This window comes from Megalops cyprinoides, chromosome 2 (assembly GCF_013368585.1).
Source record: "Megalops cyprinoides isolate fMegCyp1 chromosome 2, fMegCyp1.pri, whole genome shotgun sequence".
Classification (NCBI taxonomy): Eukaryota; Metazoa; Chordata; class Actinopteri; order Elopiformes; family Megalopidae; genus Megalops; species Megalops cyprinoides.
In genome coordinates this window covers 25,318,023-25,339,115 of record NC_050584.1, presented here as the reverse complement: position 1 = coordinate 25,339,115, position 21,093 = coordinate 25,318,023, and the positions used below count along the sequence as shown (strand labels likewise).

Genomic DNA, 21,093 nt, shown 5'->3' with positions numbered 1-21,093 from the left:
CATAAAATGCATTTGCCAGGTCGCTTAGTTACTTTCAGAGGCTCACGTTATTAATATTATGAGCAGAGTCATGTACGAGTCACATAGCAATTGGGAATTTGAAACCGAAGGACACGAGGATGACTGTCCTGTTTGAAATACCCACCTGCTTGCCTCCTGTGATGTAAACAATGTAAGAAAATAGCTATTTGTTGCTTCTAGTTATGATCACTTCTCTGAGGACAGTATAGCATAGTGGTAAGGTGCAGGGCTTGAAACCAAAAGATTGCTAGTTTTATTCCCTGCAGGGGCACTGCTGATGTACCGTTGGGCAAGGTATCTCAGAATTGCCTCAATAAATATCCAGCTGTTTAAATGGATAACATGGTAAAAATATAAATATTGTAACCTAAAAAAGTTGTTCTGGATAACAGTGTTTGCTAAATGGCAGTAATGTAATAATATAAAAGGACAGAATGCAAGCCACCATGCTGGGCAATGCTGACAGATACAGCAACAGATCATCTGACCAGGGTTTGCAGAAGCGGGGCACGACTGGCTTTATCCAGCTGGGTTAGGGTTGCTTTCAACTTACCAGTATTAGGACACTCTGGATCAGGGCCTCTTAGACGAGCAGCAAACATCTTACTGGTCATCGCCGGTCATCGCCGGTCATCACCAGTGAGAGATTTGCCACGCCTGCAATCAGCGCTGGCCCTTCTGTGTGACGCTGCATGACTCGTCATGTGAAGAATAGCAACTGGCTTAGAGGGCGAGTGTCAGAGGAGTGTGTGCGCCTCGCTCATTTCTGCATGCGTGGGCAAGGGTATTCAGAAGAGTGTGGCTAATTGGTGTTCCAAACCAGGGGTGAATAGTGAGAAATTGAGTAAGATGAATAACAAAACAGTAAATCTAGGGCTTGCTTTAGGCGGGAAAGAAGATGGTGGTGGGGCGGGGCGGGGGGTGTGGGGGTTGGGCTAAAGTGTGTGCCGTCATGACCAACTCCACCACCCAACATTTCTGCCATGTAGGAAACAGTAAAGGCCACATGATAAATGGTGCAGATCTTCTGACGGCATACGCAGAAAGGGCTGAGACAGAAACCATGTCTGTGTTTCCCTGGGGGGTATATGCAGTGTTTTCATTCCTCCCAGGTGGGTTTGAGACAAAGCAGTTCTGGCACACAGCACTTCACAGGTCCGTGTATGCTTTGAGCATTCTCCACTTTAGGGCTTCTAGCAATGCTGTTCTAGGAAAAACCAGACTGACCCCCACGGATGATGACCAGGTTATGCATTTGTGTGATGGGAGGTAGAGCTGAGAGGGGATTAACCTTGGACCTTTGAGGGAGGGCTCTGCCGTGCAATTCTGAGGTTTTTTCACATTAATTCTACAGTCAGGGATGGAGGGTGGAGCAGACAGTCAATCAATAAACCCCACCAGCTTCTCTGTAAATGCTTGGTGTTTTTTCATGAAGTGTATCCAATTTTTCAAGTCCCAGTTCTGGACACAAACATCAACTTGACACATCCACCGATGCATGCGTATAACAAAAGGTTTATTGTGTTGGTTAATGTTTGTGACAGGTTTCCATCATGTGACGTTCATTTATCCCTTTCGCACGTAACTTATTTTATGCTATGTAACACGCGATACGTTACATGGTGCGTTATCAAGCTTCTCATAGTTTTCACCACCGCATGCATGACCGTATGCGTGAAAGGGTTAAGACATTTTCTCTGCGTGACAAAGACATCCTCAAATTTCACCCTGGGATTCAGAGAGGCGAACCACAGATCAATATACCAGATTATGCTGGATATGAAAACCTATTTTTAGAATCACATGCATCATCTTGATCAGTGAGGCACTTTTGCACTTTGTCGCAGCAGAGAGATGACAGATATCTCAGGAAAAGTGTGAATCATCCAAGGGTGCGCTCGACAATGGTGTGCCCATTGCGATCAGCATATATGACAGATGTTCTAAACCCCTCTTCTTTTAACAAAGTGTCTATATTCATGAGCTGTGAACAGCCGGACCTGTGTGAATGGGCCCTTGTGTTTTTGTGAAACAATAACAACAGCAGTGCACTTATACATCGGATTCCCCGTTGAGATCACATCCCACCTGTTCTTCCGGTACTACAAAGCCAGTGTTAATTTTGGGGACTGCTGATGGGACAGATGGAGGAGCCGCTGCTTACACCTGGCTTGTCACGAGTCATCTCCAGCTCATTTCAAAAAGCATGTCAGAGCTGCTTCTAATTATAGCATGCAGAGTACTCTTCCAGCCGCTGGAAGAAGGTGGAAATGAATGGAGGAAGGGCTTCAGTCTTAAATCGTCCAAAATGTACAATACATTTACAGCTGTTGGTAGGAAAGTGTAGAATGGGTATCAAAGGTATCTAATTGGGTCTTAAGGGGAAGACCTTCTGTATAAAGATGGCATGCCAAGATAGTAGATAGCCCATTCAAGGATCAAAGGTTTCATAGGTATTTGGCACATCCAAGCAAACACTACCCCTGGGAGATGTTCTAGGTTCCCTTCAAAACAGATGTTGAGATTCCAGAGATGTGAAATTACAGGACCTACATCTTGGAAGTGTTGTTCAATCATCAGAAGGACCTTCCTCTTGTTATCTTATCAAGAATGAGCACATTTGAAAAATACAAAATACCACGTATGGCCCAGCGTTCTGCATGTGAGAATGCACCTTGCTCTTTTTTTCTTGTCTTTTGGAAAAGTGACAGTTGCAAAAGATCAGCTCCAAAGACCAAACACACCCAGAGCAGTGCTCTTTGTACTGGTTGTGACATAATCACTCTTGTAACCTGCCATGGATACATTGATCAATGTCAATGGCTCAGTTCTGGCCCTGTTTTTGGTCCATTCACCTTATTGTTCATGTGAAAAAATAGTCTTGCCTGGACTTTGTCTCAAGCCAAAATTGACCAGTAAAAATGCATTTTAAAAATAGTTTATGGAAACTATTGATCACATCTTGTAAATAATATCCAGGCTTTACATATTAAAAAGATTTGAAATGTTCATATCATACCCCCAGTAACAATTTCACCCAGACGTTGTAGCAACAAAATATTTCTCCAAGGTTAAGGGATGGCCTGTAAGATCATTAGCATTAGCTGAGGTCACAGTTCATCTGAAGCTAAATTTTAAGGGCCATTTTATGATTTGTGAGGTTTGTTGTTTTCTTCACAATAGTCACTTCTGGAATGTGAAAACCAGCCACATCTATGATCCATCTTAAAACAGGAGTGAATGAGGTGAGACTGACTGAAACCTAGACTCAAGAGAGCCTTATAAACCATTTCACGTACACAGAAATGAAAAATCATAGGAACAGCATCAGCTTTGCATGTCCTTTTATTAAAATAATTCAACTTTAACACTGAAAATAGTTCCATTTTCCTTTCACTTTTTAATTCACAGTGCAGAATTATAAGTCATTAATTTAACACAGTGCTACAACAGGGAACACCATGTATGATACTATAAACATGAAAAAAAATATATACGTATAGGGGAATACAATGCTGGTACACTGACACAGACAGCTCTTACTCTTATAAATAACAAATTAATAGTGCACTGCACGCTGCAAAAAAAGCAAAAGCATATAATTACAGCACACTTTAAATGAAATTATAAATATTGAGAAGTATATATATATATATATAGTATGAATGTAGGTCTTTATTGGTGGGTATGGAATGCTGTTTTATGTTGTTATTAATTGACTCTCAGTATACCCCACCCCACTGCCCACAACAGTTGTTTGCGCAGTGGCTGTGTACATTACATGTTACTGCGTGGCCTCGGGCACGTCACTGTCCAGTTCTACATCTGCCAGTCTGTTTGCGCAGCTTGTCAGTGAGAAAAAAAAAAAAACATTTGCCAGAAGTTACAAAATGATGAGTGATTGATTTACCCATCCATGTGTTTTCTTTTCTATGTGCTGTGTGCTTATGAAATGTATGGAAAAGACTGTCCGTAAAAAAACACTGCTTGCAGATTCATCATTTTTTTCTTTTGGCACAATTGTGTATCATAAGCATATGCACATATGCATGCACAGCTACCCCCACCCCCCGCCCGCCCAAATCTCCAACGTGTGACATGATACTGAGGAATGTACCTGTTTCGTAATGTTCATTACATAATTCTCCCAAAACATTGTTGAATTGTTTATGCATCATTTTTCTCATTCGCCATGTCAAATATACATCATATATTATCTCGTATATATTTTATATATATATATATATATATATATATATATATTTTTATGCATGTATAGTTTCAGGATAAGGTTCAATATACCACATAATAGATCTACTTAAACAAAAGCAAAAGGAAAGTGCCTTATTTGTGTCTGGATGGGGTGTAAACCTACCTCTTAGGCAACCTGACACATGTAACAGTAACTGAAGACAATTCTCAATCATTTATGACCACGTTCCAGGGCAGGAGGCAAAAATCAGTCTTCCCCACTCTCGGCAGGACAGCTCGGCAGGACTCGGATTCACAGGCTTTTTATTTATTTTCTAGACTGCTCTTTATCCAGAATTTTCTCGAGTCCCTTTTTCCAGGGTTTAGGGAAACATTAACCTTGGGTTTTTTTAAATGTTTTTTTAATATATGCCAGATTGGCTCTGAGTTGATTAACCCTCTGGGAAACATTCTTTGTCCAATACTTTGTGCCAGAGCATTTATAACAGCATGACAAAAAAGTGTTGTGCGACTGATTGGTTGGTTAGTTAGTTGGTTGATTGATTGGGAACAGTTGCCACCTTTGAAGATCCCCTGATGTTGCCGAGGATACTATCGCTCCCCCCGTCGGTCCGATCAGTACTTACTGGGCAGCTCACAGACACAGCAGGCGGGTAGACCATAGCAGCAGAAGATCTCCTTGAAGGTCTTGCGCATCTCCTGGCTGCGGAAGGCGTAGATGAGCGGGTCGATGACCGAGTTGCACATGATGAGGATGAGGTACATGTTGAAGTGGGACATGAAGCAGACGCAGTAGGGGTTCCGGGGACAGGAGATCATGAGGATGAGGTGGAGGAAGAAGGGCGCCCAGCAGACCACGAAGACGCCCAGCAGGATGGTGAGGGTGATGGCGCCCTTCATGTTGGCCCGCTGCCGGATGGGCGCGTTGCCGGGCAGCGCTGCGATGCGCTTGACATGCAGCCGGGCCAGCATGAACATGTGGACGTACAGGGAGGCCATGAGGGCCAGCATGGCAAAGAACATGGTGATGAGGCAGATGAGGACGGTGGTGCTCTCCGAGTAGATGATGAAGAGCACGCCAGAGACGGTGCAGAAGGCCCAGATGCAGGAGATGACCATCATGGTGCGCCGCACAGTCACGATGTTGTGGTAGCGCAGCGAGTAGAAGATGGTGATGTAGCGGTCCACGGCGATGGCCAGCAGGCTGCAGATGGAGGCCAGCAGCGAGCTGCAGATCATGGAGTCGAATACGTTGTCCATGCTCTTGATCAGGCTGCTGCCGATGGTCAGGTGGCCGCCGTTGATCAACGCCATGACGATGGTCTCCGAGGCGTTGGAGACGCTCACCAGCATGTCGGCCACCGCCAGGCTGCAGATGAAGAAGTACATGGGCGAGTGCAGGTTCTTGTTCTTGATGATGGCAGTGATGACCAGGATGTTCTCCAGGAGGCTGACGATCCCCAGTGTGAGGAACACCTCGGTGGAGATCAGCAGCTGCTCGTAGCAGCCCGAGGAGGAGTCCTTCTCATCACCCTGCGGCTTGTTGGCAGGGTAGGCTCCGGAGCTGAGGTTTCGGGGATGGTGGCCCGGAATCAGTCCGTGGTGCTGCGTGGAATTCATCTTGAGGTTCGTGAGACCCGCAGACTTTCTCTTTAGCACATGCCAGTTCGCAATCCCACAAATAATCCGGGTTTCCTGGCGTGCCCTAAAAACTCTGGCTTTCCCTCCGCACTCCCATCTCGTTCTGATATGTTGGAGCCCCGAGCATACCCAGCCTCACGCGCCGGGCAGGTGAAAGGCAGGTGAATCGGAAACATCCCCTTTCCCAGCTGTCAGCGCTGAGAGCTGGCAACATCTTACCCACACAGCTGCTGAGTGCCTGCCTTACCCTGCGCTGTCTTCAGCTTTCATCTGCCTCAAGAGGGAAAAGAGGAGGGGAGAGAGAGGGAGAGAACGGAGAGAGAGGGAGAGGCAGAGAGACGGGGAAAAGAGAGATGGAGAGAAACAAGGTAATGTTGTGTAGTGCAGAGAAATGAGTTAAATGAGCAAAATAAAAAGGAAAGAAAGAAAGAATGGAAAGATGAAGAGAGAAAAGACAGAAAAGGGTACACAAAAAGACAGATAAATAGAATAGAAGAAATATAAGACAATATTAGGAATTTAGGAAGAAATAAGAAAGAAAAAGATATTGAGAGGATGAAAGGGACAGAAAAAGAGAGGCTGAGCGAGTCCCTGAGAGCAGCAGGAGTCTGTCGCTGCACTGTGGCAGAACAGGTGAGCCCGAGCAGTCCAGAGCGCAGGGAATGCAAGGCAGGCAGGCAGTATCATCGCTTGGCAAGCTAACACTGTCATCGCACTGCTCTGTTATACCCTGCCAAGCACGCTGGAGCTTCGGCCCCTCCCACAGTTATCCTCCCGGCCAATAAGGAGGAGCTGCTGCGTGGGTGGGAATTATCAGCGACCAGAGGTCCCAGTGACAGACACGTGTTTGACATTACCAGGGGGATGTGTGAATATGAGTGGATGGAAGGATAATGGATTCTGGGATTCATTCAGGTTCTTTTTCTTTTCCAACACTTGACTGTGTATTTTTCAGTCACCAATAGGGTTTGTTCCATTATCTGCCTTTCCTGCTTTAAAATGGTATCTTGTTATATTGTCTTGAAATTTGAAAAAAAAAGTCTCTGTTCTTTTTATTCTGTTGTTCTTTTGTTTTTATTTAATTTTAACACAGTTACTTTAATTTGCACATTTAGTGGAGATCTTATGAGTTATGAGTAAAATAAGGCAATTCAATCAACAGTGTGAATGCAAGAATACATCATAAAAATCGGTTGAGTTTGACGGCAAAAAGAAGGCAGTTTCAGACAAACAAAAGATTATATATAATATAAAAGATTATATTCTTACAATACACATGATTAATTTATTTTGCTGATGTCATTAATGTTCTTCCTCCATGCATTTTTAATTGTGGATTCTGTTATTTGGATCTTTATTACAGTGTGTGTGTGTGTGTGTGCGTGTGCGTGAGTGTATGTGCGCGTCAAGACATGACAGACAGGAGCTAAAACTCTCATTCTTGCAATAATATAAATTTTTGCAGGATTCATATTAGGATAAAACAAAGAAACACTGAAGAAACACTTTCCCATTTTGCCAAGAGAGACTTAAATTTGACAAGAAGTGTTGGTGTTGTATGACTGAAACATTGTGCTTTGGCTTACAAAGATAAAAACTGTTTTCTGAACTGTTACTCAGTTATTGTAGTCTATTAACCTTGCAGGAGCAGGGCCCAGTGAGATACGACATCCTCCACATTGTGCCCTCTCTCTGACCTGACCATAACTCACAGATCCCCAACTTAACCAGAGCCTGGGTGACACGCTTGACCTCTTTACTTCTCCATTCAGCTAAACCCTTCCCCGGTCCCCCAACCCTGAGTAAGGTCACCCCCCAAACTCGAATAATGTCACTGACCCTGTCTGCAATGCTGAATTCAATAAATAAATAAATAAATAAATAAATTCAACTGACCTTGTGAAAATGGCTTGTGTAACCTCCGGCTGAGCCAAAGCTGTCTGGCCTGAGTTTGCAGGCTCTATGGGAAGCAAGTAGCTGTTACATGCTGCGGTTACATGAACGTAACTGATATTGTGTCTCACTAATGCAAGCCAGGCTCGGCCGGCATAGCTGCGGTAAACACCATAAATATGCGGTGCATAATTCAGCGTTGGCATGGTAATCTGTAACTCCTCATAGACCACTTGTGCGTGGTTGATATTTATATGAATTGTGCATTTCCCTAATGCAAGGAATTCAACAAATTCAGCAAATAACAGCATTCATCTTTATTACACAAATTTCTAGCTGTGAGGCCAGATGAGGCTGTTTTGTGCATCAGCTATTATCAGAGATTGTTCTGTTTGTACTAAAAGTTATGTGTGTAAGTAATTCATGGGAAAATTTTAAAGCAAACTGGCTTGTTGTAAATTGTTATTGGCCACACTTAGCTTTAGTGAACGACAGTGGTAAACATCATCATAGCAACATTACTTATCTCATCAGTCTTTGCACAGGTCCACAAACAGAAAATCAAGATTTGCATGTTGATTGTATTCTGTATAAAATTATGAATTAAATGATTAATTCACGTCATAATGTGTTTGCATCCTAAAAGTAAGAATTAACCCTCAGAGAGAGCTGGTTTGGTGAACCATAGAAACATGGCCTTTTAATGTTGTTCTTACCTTCTTCTTTCAAATCAGAAAAATACGTGAACAAACTAAGGCCCCGGGTTAAGCTGATTCAAGCACAATGCAACTGAGGTTCCTCTATGATAACTGAAACCCAGAGAAAGTGCTCAGGTGGCCACGCCAACCATTCCCCAATCAAACTGTGAGGATGTCTTTGTGTGTACTTTCTATGTGCGAATAAAAATCTGTTCTAAGATAATTAATATTTATAACTCAATTTTTTTCAAAGGTGCAAAATTAGCTTCAAGCTCTGTTTCAATGATTCCAGTCCCCCAGTATCACTGAAATAAACAGCTGATCAAATTTCACAGCACGGGTCCTGGTGGCTTTTAACCCTGTTAAACAAAACCCACCCAGTGTTGATGTTGTCAGATGGGCATAGTGACAAAACAGGATAAAAGCCACTAATCACATAATGAAATTCTGCTCATGTCATGCTAAATATTCCCCGTCAAACTCATACTTTGTAAATAAGACACTATCCCAAGCTACTGCATTTCCCTGTTTTACATATGATGTACTGCTTCCCCAACAGCAGAAGGCATATTAATTTTTTATGTCCATCATGCAGATAAAAGGACCACATGGAGAAGGTGAAAGATTAATTTGAACTATTAATGTGCGGCTCTGTTCCAGTGTTGTTGTTTTTTCCTTTTCAACTCAAAAAGGTGTCATGGATCATGAAAGGAGTTTTTAGAGTTTTTTAATGATACATTAAGTACTGTCATTAAACAGATGCCTTTATCTGGGGCTAGGGGAGTATTCTATTTTCTTTTTAGATTTTCACCTTCTATGCTATGCATTAAAATTAATTGAAAAAGTCAGGTGTAAAATTGGTTGCCAACATACTAGAGTTACAGAGAAAGCAGTTGAAATTGCTTTGGGGATGGGGACTGAGAGAAAATCTAGGTATTCCTGGTTACTCTTCTGTTCTTACTCAATCATACTAACCGCTGTCCCCTTCTTTCTTTAGCAATCCTCTGTATTTAGAACAAATCACTTATCAATTAATATGGGTCTTCACTAAATATGCGTTGCTTCATGTCAGCATGTACTATGATTATAACCATTACAAATAATACAAATATGAGACACAATGGAACAGCGATGTTGGGTTTCATCTAAGAACATAAGAACATATTATGATGAGAGGAGGCCATTCGGCCCAACTAAGCTCGCCATTACAATTAAAGAGAGTCCAAAACTTTAACAAGTCTGGACTTGAACACAGCAAGGGTCTCTGCGTCAACTACATGACCTGGCGACCTATTCCATGTATTGATAACTCTTTGTGTAAAATAATACTTCCTTATATCAGTGCGGAACTTACTCTTAACTAGTTTCCATTTATGTCCCCTTGTTCTACAGACTGAACTCACCCTAAAAAATGTATTGTAGTTAACCTTATTGAGTCCTTTTATAAATTTAAAAACCTCTATTAGATCAAGCCTAAGTCTCCTCTCGCTAAGTCTAAATAGGTTAAGTGACTTGAGTCTTTCCTCGTAGCTTTTATATTTCATACCAGGAACTAATTTAGTTGCCCTTCTTTGAAGTTTTTCAAGAGCCTCAATATCTTTCTTATAGTGCGGTGCCCAGAACTGCACACAGTATTCCAAGTGAGGTCTGACTAAAGCATTTTATAATTTCAGTATAACCTTGTTAGATTTATAATTAATACTTTTGGCTATATATCCCAGCATCCTGTTGGCCTTTTTACTGCTACAGCACACTGCCTAGATCCTGCTAAGCTTGGGTCAACTATTACTCCTAAGTCTTTTTCAAATTGAGCACATTCTAGTTTTTTTCCCCCCATGAAGTAGTCTTGCCTAAGGTTCTTATTTCCCATGTGCAAGACTTTACATTTAGCTAAATTGAATGTATTCTGCCAGGTATCTGCCCACTTTTGGATGCTGTTTAGGTCTTCCTGTATTACCTTAGTTGATTCTATACTGTTGGCTAGACCCCCTAGTTTTGTATCATCTGCAAATTTTACTATTGTACTACTATCCTCTGCATCAAAATCATTTATGTATATAAGGAATAGCAAAGGCCCCAACACTGATCCCTGTGGGACTCCACTTCGTATAGGACCCTGCTCTTATACAATTCCTCCCACAGTTACAGTCTGCTTTCTATTAGACAACTGGACCAGTCTGGTCTCCTTTCTTGTAGATAGGTACTACACTGCCATGTTTCCAGTCATCTGGTATTTCTCCAGTTTTAAGAAATTGCTTAAAAATAACTGTCAGAGGTTTGTAAACCACTTCCACTAGTTCCCTGAGAACTCTTGGATATATTCCATTGGGGCCTCCTGTCTTATTTGTTTTAAATTTTTGAAGTTTATCTAGTACTTCTGCATCATTTAAATCAATTTCCTCAATATGACTCTGAGGACTGAATCCACCTGAAGGCATATGTGAAAACACTTCACTAGTGAAAGTCTCCACAAAGTAACTGTTTAGGGTATCAGCAATAGCTTTGTTATCATAAACCATAACTCCATCCTTATTTTTTATACCTCTTATCTCATCCTTAACTATCCTTTTACAACTGTAGTATTAAAAAAAGCATTTAGAGTTGCTCTTTGCATCTAGTGCAATCTGTCAAAACGCCTTCTAGCTTCCCTTATTCCCTGCATATTACTGTATTCAATCTTATTACTCTCTGAGCTGTCTAACTTGTGTTTTCTAAATTATTTCCTTTTTTGTTTCAAACTGTCCTGTAAACTGTCCTTATTCATCCACTGTGGATGTGTAAGGGCTCAGGCAAGGACTCAGTCACAGACCAAGAGAGCTTCAGGTTCCAGGCGGGTTTATTAATGATGGCAGGCAAGTTGCGCAACAAAAGCAGGCAGGGTCGAAAACCGGAAGGCAGTCCGTGGACAAAAGCAGGGTCGGTAACAGAAGCAGGCAGGGTCAGGAACCGGGCAGGCAAACGATCAGGCAACGGGACAAAACGGCAGGCAGAAAACAAAGACGAAGGGCAGGCAGAGTCAAACACGGAGAAATCAGACATCCAAAAAACTGCGGGAACGAAACAGGTACGAAACACACTGCAACGAACTGGCAAACAAGACAGGAACAAGCAGGGTAGAAATAGGGCTGGGCTGATGAGGAGATGGGATGCAGGTGAGCAGGCAGGCAGGTGAAGGTAATGGGGCAATCAGGTGACAGAGGGGGCTGGTAGCCCAGGCAACAATGGAAAGGGGACAGCCCCGACGAAGAAGACGGCAGGGAATTGACAGCGTACTCCACCCAGGGCAGGTGCTGGCTCCACGCCGACGGCTCCTGGGAGGTCAGACATCGCAGCACCGTCTCTAGTTGCTGGTTCGCCCGCTCGGTCTGGCCGTTGGACTGGGGGTGGAACCCCGACGATAAGCTGACTGAAGCGCCCAGCAATCTGCAAAATGCCCTCCAGAAGTGAGAGGTGAACTGGGGGCCCGGTCAGACACCACGTCGGAGGGCAGGCCGTGCAGCCGGAAAACATGATGAATAAGCAGCTGTGCTGTTTCTTTGGCGGAGGGAAGCTTAGGTAACGGAATGAAGTGGACAGACTTGGAAAAACGGTCGATGACGGTGAGAATGGTGGTGTTACCGTCTGACGGGGGCAAGCCAGTGACGAAGTCCACGTCTCGGTGGAACTCGCTCTTCTCAGCCTTGACGTAGAGGTGATTCTCCAGCAGGCGCTGGAGAACGCAACGGACATGCCAGACGTGTTCGGACAGGGAGCGAGAAAAAATGAGGATGTCGTCGAGGTAGACGAAAACAAACCGGTTCAGCATATCCCGTAGGACATCGTTCACCAGTGACTGAAACACAGCAGGGGCATTAGTTAACCCGAATGGCATAACCAAATATTCATAGTGACCGGTGGAGGTGTTGAAGGCTGTCTTCCACTCATCTCCCTCCCGGATACGGACTAGGTGGTAGGCGTTGCGGAGGTCGAGTTTGGTGAAGATGGTGGCCCCCTGCAGCGACTCAAAAGCAGAGGACAGGAGCGGAAGGGGGTAGCGGTTTTTCACAGTAATGGCATTGAGACCCCGGTAATCAATGCACGGACGAAGAGAGCCGTCCTTCTTCCCAACAAAGAAGAAGCCAGCCCCGGCAGGTGAGGAAGACGGGCGAATAATTCCAGCTGCTAGGGACTCCTGGATGTAGCGATTCATGGCCTCAGTCTCCGGCGGGGATAGGGAGTACAGACGCCCCCTAGGTGGTGAGGAGCCGGGCAGGAGGTCGATCGCACAATCATAAGGACGATGAGGGGGAAGCGAGGCTGCACGGGACTTACTGAACACAGGCTTCAGGTCCAGATACTCCGGCGGCACTGCCGAGAGGTCCGGAAACTTCTCTGGTGCGCAAGCAACAGGTGACACAGGAGCTAGGGCCTCATGCAGACAGTGGGAGTGGCAGAACGGACTCCAGCCCAGGATCTTGTTGCCCTGCCAGTCGATGTGGGGGTTATGTCGCGCCAGCCAGGGATGACCCAGGACTATGGAAGCTTGCGGGGTATCAATGACGTGCAGTACTATCTCCTCGCGATGGTTGCCGGAGATGAGGAAGCCCACGGGGGGAGTGGCGTGGGTGATGCGGACCAGCGGGGCCCCGGTGATGGCATGGGCCTCCAGAGGCGAGTGCAGCGGGACCCGGGGCAGTTGCAGCTGGGCCGCCAGGTTGGCATCGATGAAGCTCCCATCGGCCCCCGAGTCAGTCAGGACGGAGACCGGGTGAGGCTGATCCTCGACGAGCAACGTGGCAGAAAACAGAGGGCGGACTTCAGAGGACTGGCTTAAGGGGGTGACGCTCACCTGTAGTCCCCTTGCTACAGGTGAGCGCTGGCTTTTTGCTGGGCAGGTTGCCACGAAATGCCCAGGTTGACCACAGTACAGGCACGCCCCGGCGCTGATCCTCCTCTGACGCTCAGCCGGGGACAGGCGAGTCAGGCGAGTGCGGTCGACTTGCATCAGCTCCGGGAAAACAGGCGGCGGTGTAGCAGGGCTGCGCGTTGCTGGTGTGGGTAGGGGCTCACGGGAGGGACTCCGCAGTTCACTGGCTCCTCTCTCCCGGTGCCGCTGTGACAGGCGCTGGTCAACGCGGATAGCCAGATCCACCAAGGCGTCAAAGCTGACCGGCAACTCCCGAGTGGCCAGCTCATCCTTGATGGTCTCCGAAAGGCCGTGGAGAAAGGTGTCATACTGTGCCTCCGTGTTCCACCCACTGGAGGCAGCGAGGGTGCAGAAATCGATTGCATAATCAGACACCGACTGGCGCCCCTGGCGGATCAGGAGCATCTCCCTCGCGGCTTCACGACCGTGTTTGGAGCGGTCGAAGACCCTCCTCATCTCCTCGGCGAAGGTGGCGAAGGAGTGGCAGAAAGGGGCGTCGGCATCCCAGACCGCAGTGCCCCACTCCCTGGCACGTCCCGTCAACAGGGTAATAACGTAGGCGATCCTCACCCGGTCCGTGGGAAACGTGGAGGGTTGGAGTTCGAAAACCAGGGACCACTGGGAGAGGAACGACCGACAGGTTCTGGGATTCCCCGCGTAACATTCGGGAGGTGGCAATCAGGGTTCCCGGCTCGGGAGAGCTGGCGGGGCAGACGGGGGAGCTGCCACAGGCGGTGCGGGGCGGTTCTCCTGGCTCAGCTGCTGCAATTGCAGCAGCTGGGACGTGACGCCGGCAAGGTTGGTGGCGAAACTCTCAAAGGACCGGCCTATGGCTTCCAGCTGGCTTTGATGGTCCCCCAGTAATGCGCCTTGCAGCTCCAGCGCAGTCTTCAGCTGGGGTAGGTCTGCTGAGTCCATCGTGGCCAGTTCGTACTGTAAGGGCTCAGGCAAGGACTCAGTCGCAGACCAAGAGAGCTTCAGGTTCCAGGCGGGTTTATTAATGACGGCAGGCAAGTTGCGCAACAAAAGCAGGCAGGGTCGAAAACCTGCAACGAACTGGCAAACAAGACAGGAACAAGCAGGGTAGAAATAGGGCTGGGCTGATGAGGAGATGGGATGCAGGTGAGCAGGCAGGCAGGTGAAGGTAATGGGGCAATCAGGTGGGCGGGGACCAGGCGGGGAGCGGGGCGGGGCTGGAACACAAGGAAAAACAAAAAGCACATGGACAGGGAAAAACAAAAACACCACAGCTAGGGGGGCGGAGCCCTGACAGGATGCTTCTTTTTCAGCTTCCCTTTTCTCACTTGGAGAATGAATTTACACTGTACACCCAGAATAATCGTTTTAAATATACACCACCTTTCTTTCTATAGGCTGGTGGCCTATAACATACTCCGACATTCAGACCCAATACATTTTCCCCCAATATTTTAATCCATATGTCTTCACTAACACCAAGGGCTCCATTTCTGGAACTTCCTGAATATTAAGATTATCCTTTACATAGAGAGTTACGCTCCCTCCTCTTCTATTGGTTCCATCTTTTCTTAGCAGCTTGTATCCCTCTATGTTATACTCATCCCCATCCCCTGCACCAAGCCACGTCTCTGTGATCCCAACATCATAATTACTATTACTCATAACAGTTTCTAGATCCAAAATTTTATTTTTTTATGCTTCAAGCATTTAAACTGAGGAATTTCAGGGTACTGCATGTGTATTTCCTGTCTTTCCTTTCCACTCCCAGCTGCTCAAAACCTCTATTACAGTGCTGCTCTGACTGATTTGCAATCATGGTTCCCTCACTACTAATAAAATATTTAGCCATGGTGTGTTCTATTCCGGCAGTCTGTCTATCCCTACCCATCTCACTGTATAACCTCCCTGCCCCCCCAGGCCCTAGTTTAAATAACCCTCTGCTACCCTAAGCATACGCTGGCCCAATGCAGCTGTACCCCTTCGGTTCAGATGTACCCTGTCCCACTTGTACAGGTCGCCCCTGTTCCAAAAGGATTCCCAGTGCCCCATAAACCTGTGCCCCTCTTTCCTACACCAGGTTTGTAGCCACGTGTTAAACCTCCATATAAAGGCTTGCCTCCCTTTGCTTGCACGTGGTACCGGTAGAATTTCAGAGAAGACTTGTGACAGACGGTTGAGTATGCGCTCTGACTGCCATACCAAGGAGCCTGGCTCTTTGGCATCGCAGTCAAAGTCGTATGTACCCCGTAGACCTGGGTTCGATGCCGGGTGGGGTGACTGCTCTCACCCATCGCTACAAGACTACCTTGGAGGTTCTGCTCCTAATCTTCCCCGCTAGCTCAATAAATTTGTCCTGAAGAACTCTGAACCTACCCCTTCCTATGTCATTGGCTCCAATATGGACCATGACCACTAGATCTTCCCCTGCTCTGGCCAGGTGCTTGTCCGCACACTCCAGGAGGTCTCCAACCTGGGCACCAGGCAGGCCACAGACCATGCGAGACTCCTTGTCGCGCGAACACACTATGTTATCTACCCCTGTAATGATTGAGTCCCCCACTATCACTAATTCCCTTTTCTTGGAGGATAAGGCTGCCTGGGTGCCCTGGGGCTCTTCAGTCCTCCCACTCACAGGATCATGGTCCAACTTGTTCTGCAGTGGCATGAAACAGTTGGTCACCGCGATCTCCGGAGATGCCGCCCCTCTTGGAATTGTGCACCCCTTTCTACACCTACGTCCTACTGTAACCCAGCTCTCTCGCCCTATCTGGTCTGTATCTGATGGTAACGACACCTGATGGTAACGATGTGTGAAATCCAGCTGTGAGTACCTGCCTTCATTCTTTTAGACTAGAATTCCACTATATGTACTGTATATATTCTACCACTCTGCTCAATCCAATATCAGTCAATATTTTCTTGGAATATGAAACTGTTCACTTCTACAGTGCCAAGTGCCATGACAGGCAAACAGGCTATTGGACAGAAAGCTCACAATCACCATTGACAGGTTTTGTCACATTGAGGAAACAAATGATGAGACACAGGCTGTCACAATAGGAAGCAATCAGTTTGATTATTACACCACACATATTTGGTAATGTGGGTATTGTACGTGCATCAATACATAAATTCTTTTTTACATTGATTCTTACACTGGCTCTTATTACAGTTCAATTGGCACACCTAATACGTTGCAGCGTGCAGGGAGTTTTTGACCAAAGCCTCAGTCACAGAACACATTTTGATTTGTTGAGCAGAGGTTGTCTGCAGCTTATAATTTCCAGTGATATCCTATCTGTGTGTCATCAAACACATTGTCTGAGTAGAATCATTCTCAGCAAGTCAAAGCAAGGGAAAAAAACACAGAAACACCAACAGAACATCAAATTGGATACATTAATCATACTCTTAAAAGAATGGCATTTATGTTAACTGCGCATGGGTGTTCATTTATTTTAAAAGACTACTTCTTTATCTTACCTCTTTGAAAGAGTGAGTATGTAAATGTGCTCTGTTGTAAAGCTGCTTTTATTCAAAGTCACCTTGACTTCAACACAGAATTGTCCACCGGGAGTAAACTCTCAGGGAATTGCAATCTGAATGTGTTTTGTGGATTGTTTTCAAGCACTTTTCCAGCTGAATTGCATACTGTGTAAGTGGCCCTGGACAAGGGTGTCTCCTAAATTACAATAATGTAATATAAATGTAATACATAGACTAACCACATCTTGCTCTCTGATTATTTTTTGTTTATCTGTTTTTTTTAGATCTTCAGATTAATCCACAGAGCATGTATGCTACATGCTTACATACGATTCAAAATGAAGCTAACAGACAGCTCAAATTGTACTATTTGTCAAGTAAATGCATGTATGCACTCGTACTGAAAAACACCCAGTGATGAAAGGCTTTTCATCTTAATTCATATTAATATTGTCTGAATTAATGGGATGTCTATCCAGATTCCCATCTTTGCCTCCTGAATGTTAACTCATATTGACTCAGCAAAGACTTTCTGGGCTTTACAAAATAAAACATTATTACAGTTCTAGTCTCATTTCAGACATACCCTATACATATTGCTCGATCACCCATCAATACAACCTTAGAATACACTACAGCAAGATAAAAATAGAACAAAGTCTATGACAACACAACTTAGTCCAGGGGATCCTCAAAGCTATTAGGGAATTTCTCTTGGCTTTCCCTTTATTTGAAAATGTATTATATAATACTGTCTGGGGTATTTGAGTAAACACAATATAATGCAGCATAATGATACACTGTCTTGTACTGTGTTATACTATACCATCATATTAAGTGTGTATACAGTATACATAAGTCTTTAAACCTTTTGTATATTTGCATTTGTAATAGAGCTTAAATCCATCCTTGTTTTATATGTTAATAACATATATACTATCATTATTAATCTAAATAATAATAATTTCTGGGCTTTTTTTTTTCTTTTGGAAAACCCCCCATAAAATGTTGATCACAAATCAATGTATTTACTGTATGATCTCACATGCAGTGAACTTAACCTCATATGAAATCAATTCTATTTTCATTACATTACTGGCATTTAGCAGATATGCTATCCTGTGCCAGATCCAGAACTTTCAGTTACAGTTTTTTTTTTTTTTTTTTAACAATATAAACCATTTATACAGCTGGATATTTACTGAGGCAACTGTGGGTTAAGTACTGTGCCCAAGCAGTGTTCCAGTGGGGAATTGAACCGGCAACTTTTCAATTACTAGTCCTGCTCCTTAACCGCTATGCTACCCTGCCGCCCAACATTTTTGCAAAACTAATATTACATGGGGGACTATTTTGGTAGGGACGCTGCAAGCCATGGATTCAAGGGTGCTCTCTCTTCTACACAGGACAGCACCAAGAGGTAATTGTGATTCACTGGCTGATCAGTTCTCTTGATGCAAAATATTGGCACAGTGGAGTCTGGGAGCATTTTTAAAGCGCTGTTTCCATTATGCGGGTGGCACACCTGAGCAACTTTAGCAATAACAGGCCAAATCACATTCATCTGGTATCCTGGTAGAGGAGATAAATGTACTCAGTCTTTCAGGTGGTTACACAACTGGTGGTGAGAGCTTGTTCTCTGTGACTGTGTTTCATTAATCCACACCAAGGCTAAGGAGGATTAGCTTGGAACACCTTTCAGTGACAGAAAATTCACAAAGCATGAAGAGCGAGCCTATCTTTCCATACAATGACTCTTTCTCTAGTACCTTCATTATGCTACAATGAGCTCTGTTCATCATTTGGCACCCAGGTAGTGGCAAAGCTCATTTAATACTGACCAAACCTTCCAAGTGGGGGCGATGATCAAATAACAGGAAGTCAGCACTGGAAATGAAAGGATACAGCTTTGACTGATTAATCAAATGATTTCAAAAGATACAGATGGCGGTAATGTATCACTAAGGCCTACAGCGATGTCCTCCACCCCCTGCTCCCGCTCCCCCACCCCCACAAACCTTTTCCTTGCTGGGTGATATTATCATCCTGGATGACCTTACATACATGCACACGCACGCACACACACACACACACACAAACACACGCAGATATTATCCCAAGAGCTACATCATGCAGCTGGGCAAGCGGAATAAACATAACTTTGCCCCGAGTCACCCGATCACCTGTCCCATCTGTTCCTGAGACATCCTCCAAGTGCAGTGTGTCAGCAGGAAAGGACACCCCCCCCAAAAAAATACATTCATACACACACCCCTGTTTATTTTCATTGCTATAAAATTCATCTGACCCTCATGTGAACATTCATTTGGAAATAATTTCTGATTGAAAAACACCTCACTTCTTAGAGGATATACAAGATATTGATTGTGGAGCTGTAAATGCATTTGTAAAAACCATGTTTCACATATTTTCATTTATTGACCAAAAATAAGATTGCACACCTGTATTTCATCTAGTATGACATGTTTTCTTACTGTTTGTTAAGCTTATCAAATATTACTGGACCTGTAAGCAGAAAATGTAATTTAAAAGAATAATTTAATATAAAACTCAATTTCGGTTCTAAAATTTATACATGAAATCACAAGTTTACACTTGTTACTGGTGAGATATGCTTTTAGCTCTGATTGTAATAGTGAAATGGATTGAGGGATTGATTGAATTAATCTTTGCTTTCTGCTGTGGCCTTCGATGCTCAATACAGCTAATCAAATTGCATTCTCCCTCAGTCTATGTGTAATGCTCTCAGCAGTGTGATATTTTGATCTTTGAAATCTGTTTATATATTTATATTATATGTACCCATCTCATTTGCAAAAAATAAGAGCCTGAGGGCCGTCCCGTTCCATAGCATTTATGGAAAATCCAGATTCATGACCAGCCTGCCGCTGAGAGCTCTCTCAATGAGAGCTGAAAACACGGCATTTGTGATGAATGAGAGTGCTTCACCAAATGTAAAATGCTGCCTAAAGCAGCCTGTCCTCAGCGATTCGAAAAGGTCACATTTTACATAGCCATGAATAACAACAACAACAACAACAGCAACAGCAAAGAAAAAAAAATGGACTGAAGAAATGCTATCAAATAGAATATAACTGAATGTTGTGTTAGGCCTAGCGTGGTTTGTGACTTCTGGCCGGACTCTTCTGTGGTGCTTGAATGATGACCCTGGTCCATGTATTTAAAAGGAATTTGCAGATTAAAAATGCAACTGTCCATATTTATTGATAACTTCTGATGGTTATTAAGAATATTCTTACAAAGCTTATGGATTCAATTATGCCATCCCCTGCCATTATACAGTATAATAAGTGAAAGACAGGCTATTTTATTTGATTCACTGTCAAACATACCACAGATATCGGATGTGCCACCATTTGTGCTTAGCATGTGCACGTTAGGGCTCAGGAGGAAGGTGAGCAAATTCGAGCCATTCAATCGCTTATCCCTCTACCAATGAGGTAGACTTGCAAACAAATTGTTTAGCAAGCATAGTGTGGGGGCTGGAAGTAGTCCACACTCCCTCCAGTAGGTGGCGATGTTACATTTAAGAACCTCCATTAAATCAATCGAGAAGAAAGGCACAGTTGCAACAGCCATACCTCTGCAGGTACACTGCCATTCGCTTTCCTTGTTTGTATCTAGTACCAATGTAGCTGCATTTCTGAGAGAAAGCATCATGCTAGGTATATATTGGGCACTGGTAAGAAGGATAGCCAAAGTCCTGAGGAAGCCATCTGCAGCTGAGATAAATGAAGACCCGGGCAACCAGCCTTATATGCCAAAAAGGCATAAATGGAATGTCAACATTACAAATAGTGGTACATAATATCCACTATTTAACCATATGATAACATTTTTGTGCCTATCTATCTATCTATCTATCTATCTATCTATCTATCTATCTGTCTATCCATCTCTCTCTCTCTCTCTCAATATATATATGTGTGTGTGTGTGTGTGTGTGTGTGTGTGTGTGTGTGTGTGTGTGTGTGTGCGTGCGTGCATGCATGTTTCCTTTCATGGAATAGAGAATTACTAACCACAAAGTAAAAAAGAAACTGTTAAAGTGCACAGATGACAACTGACAACACACAACAGACTGTACAGCTCAGCATTTATTCAGTTGTGAGATAATAAAGTATTTGCTTTTGCAAAAGTGCAAAGTGTGTGTGTGTGTGTGTGTGTGTGTGTGTGTGTGTGTGTGTGTGTGTGTGTGTGTGTGTGTGTGTGTGTG

The 21,093-nt window shown here is 44.3% G+C and overlaps 1 protein-coding gene across 1 annotated transcript; it reads right to left on the bottom strand.

Annotated features, from left to right (window-relative positions):
- Window positions 1–3,708: 3,708 nt before the first annotated feature.
- On the bottom strand, window positions 3,709–6,290 carry LOC118772496 (melanocortin receptor 4-like). Its single transcript, XM_036520876.1, has 2 exons — window positions 4,397–6,290; window positions 3,709–3,866 (listed from the first exon to the last, which is right to left on the bottom strand). The coding sequence occupies exon 1, from the start codon at window positions 5,851–5,853 to the stop codon at window positions 4,849–4,851; it is 1,005 nt and encodes a 334-aa protein (XP_036376769.1). The 5' UTR covers window positions 5,854–6,290; the 3' UTR covers window positions 3,709–3,866; window positions 4,397–4,848.
- Window positions 6,291–21,093: the final 14,803 nt, after the last annotated feature.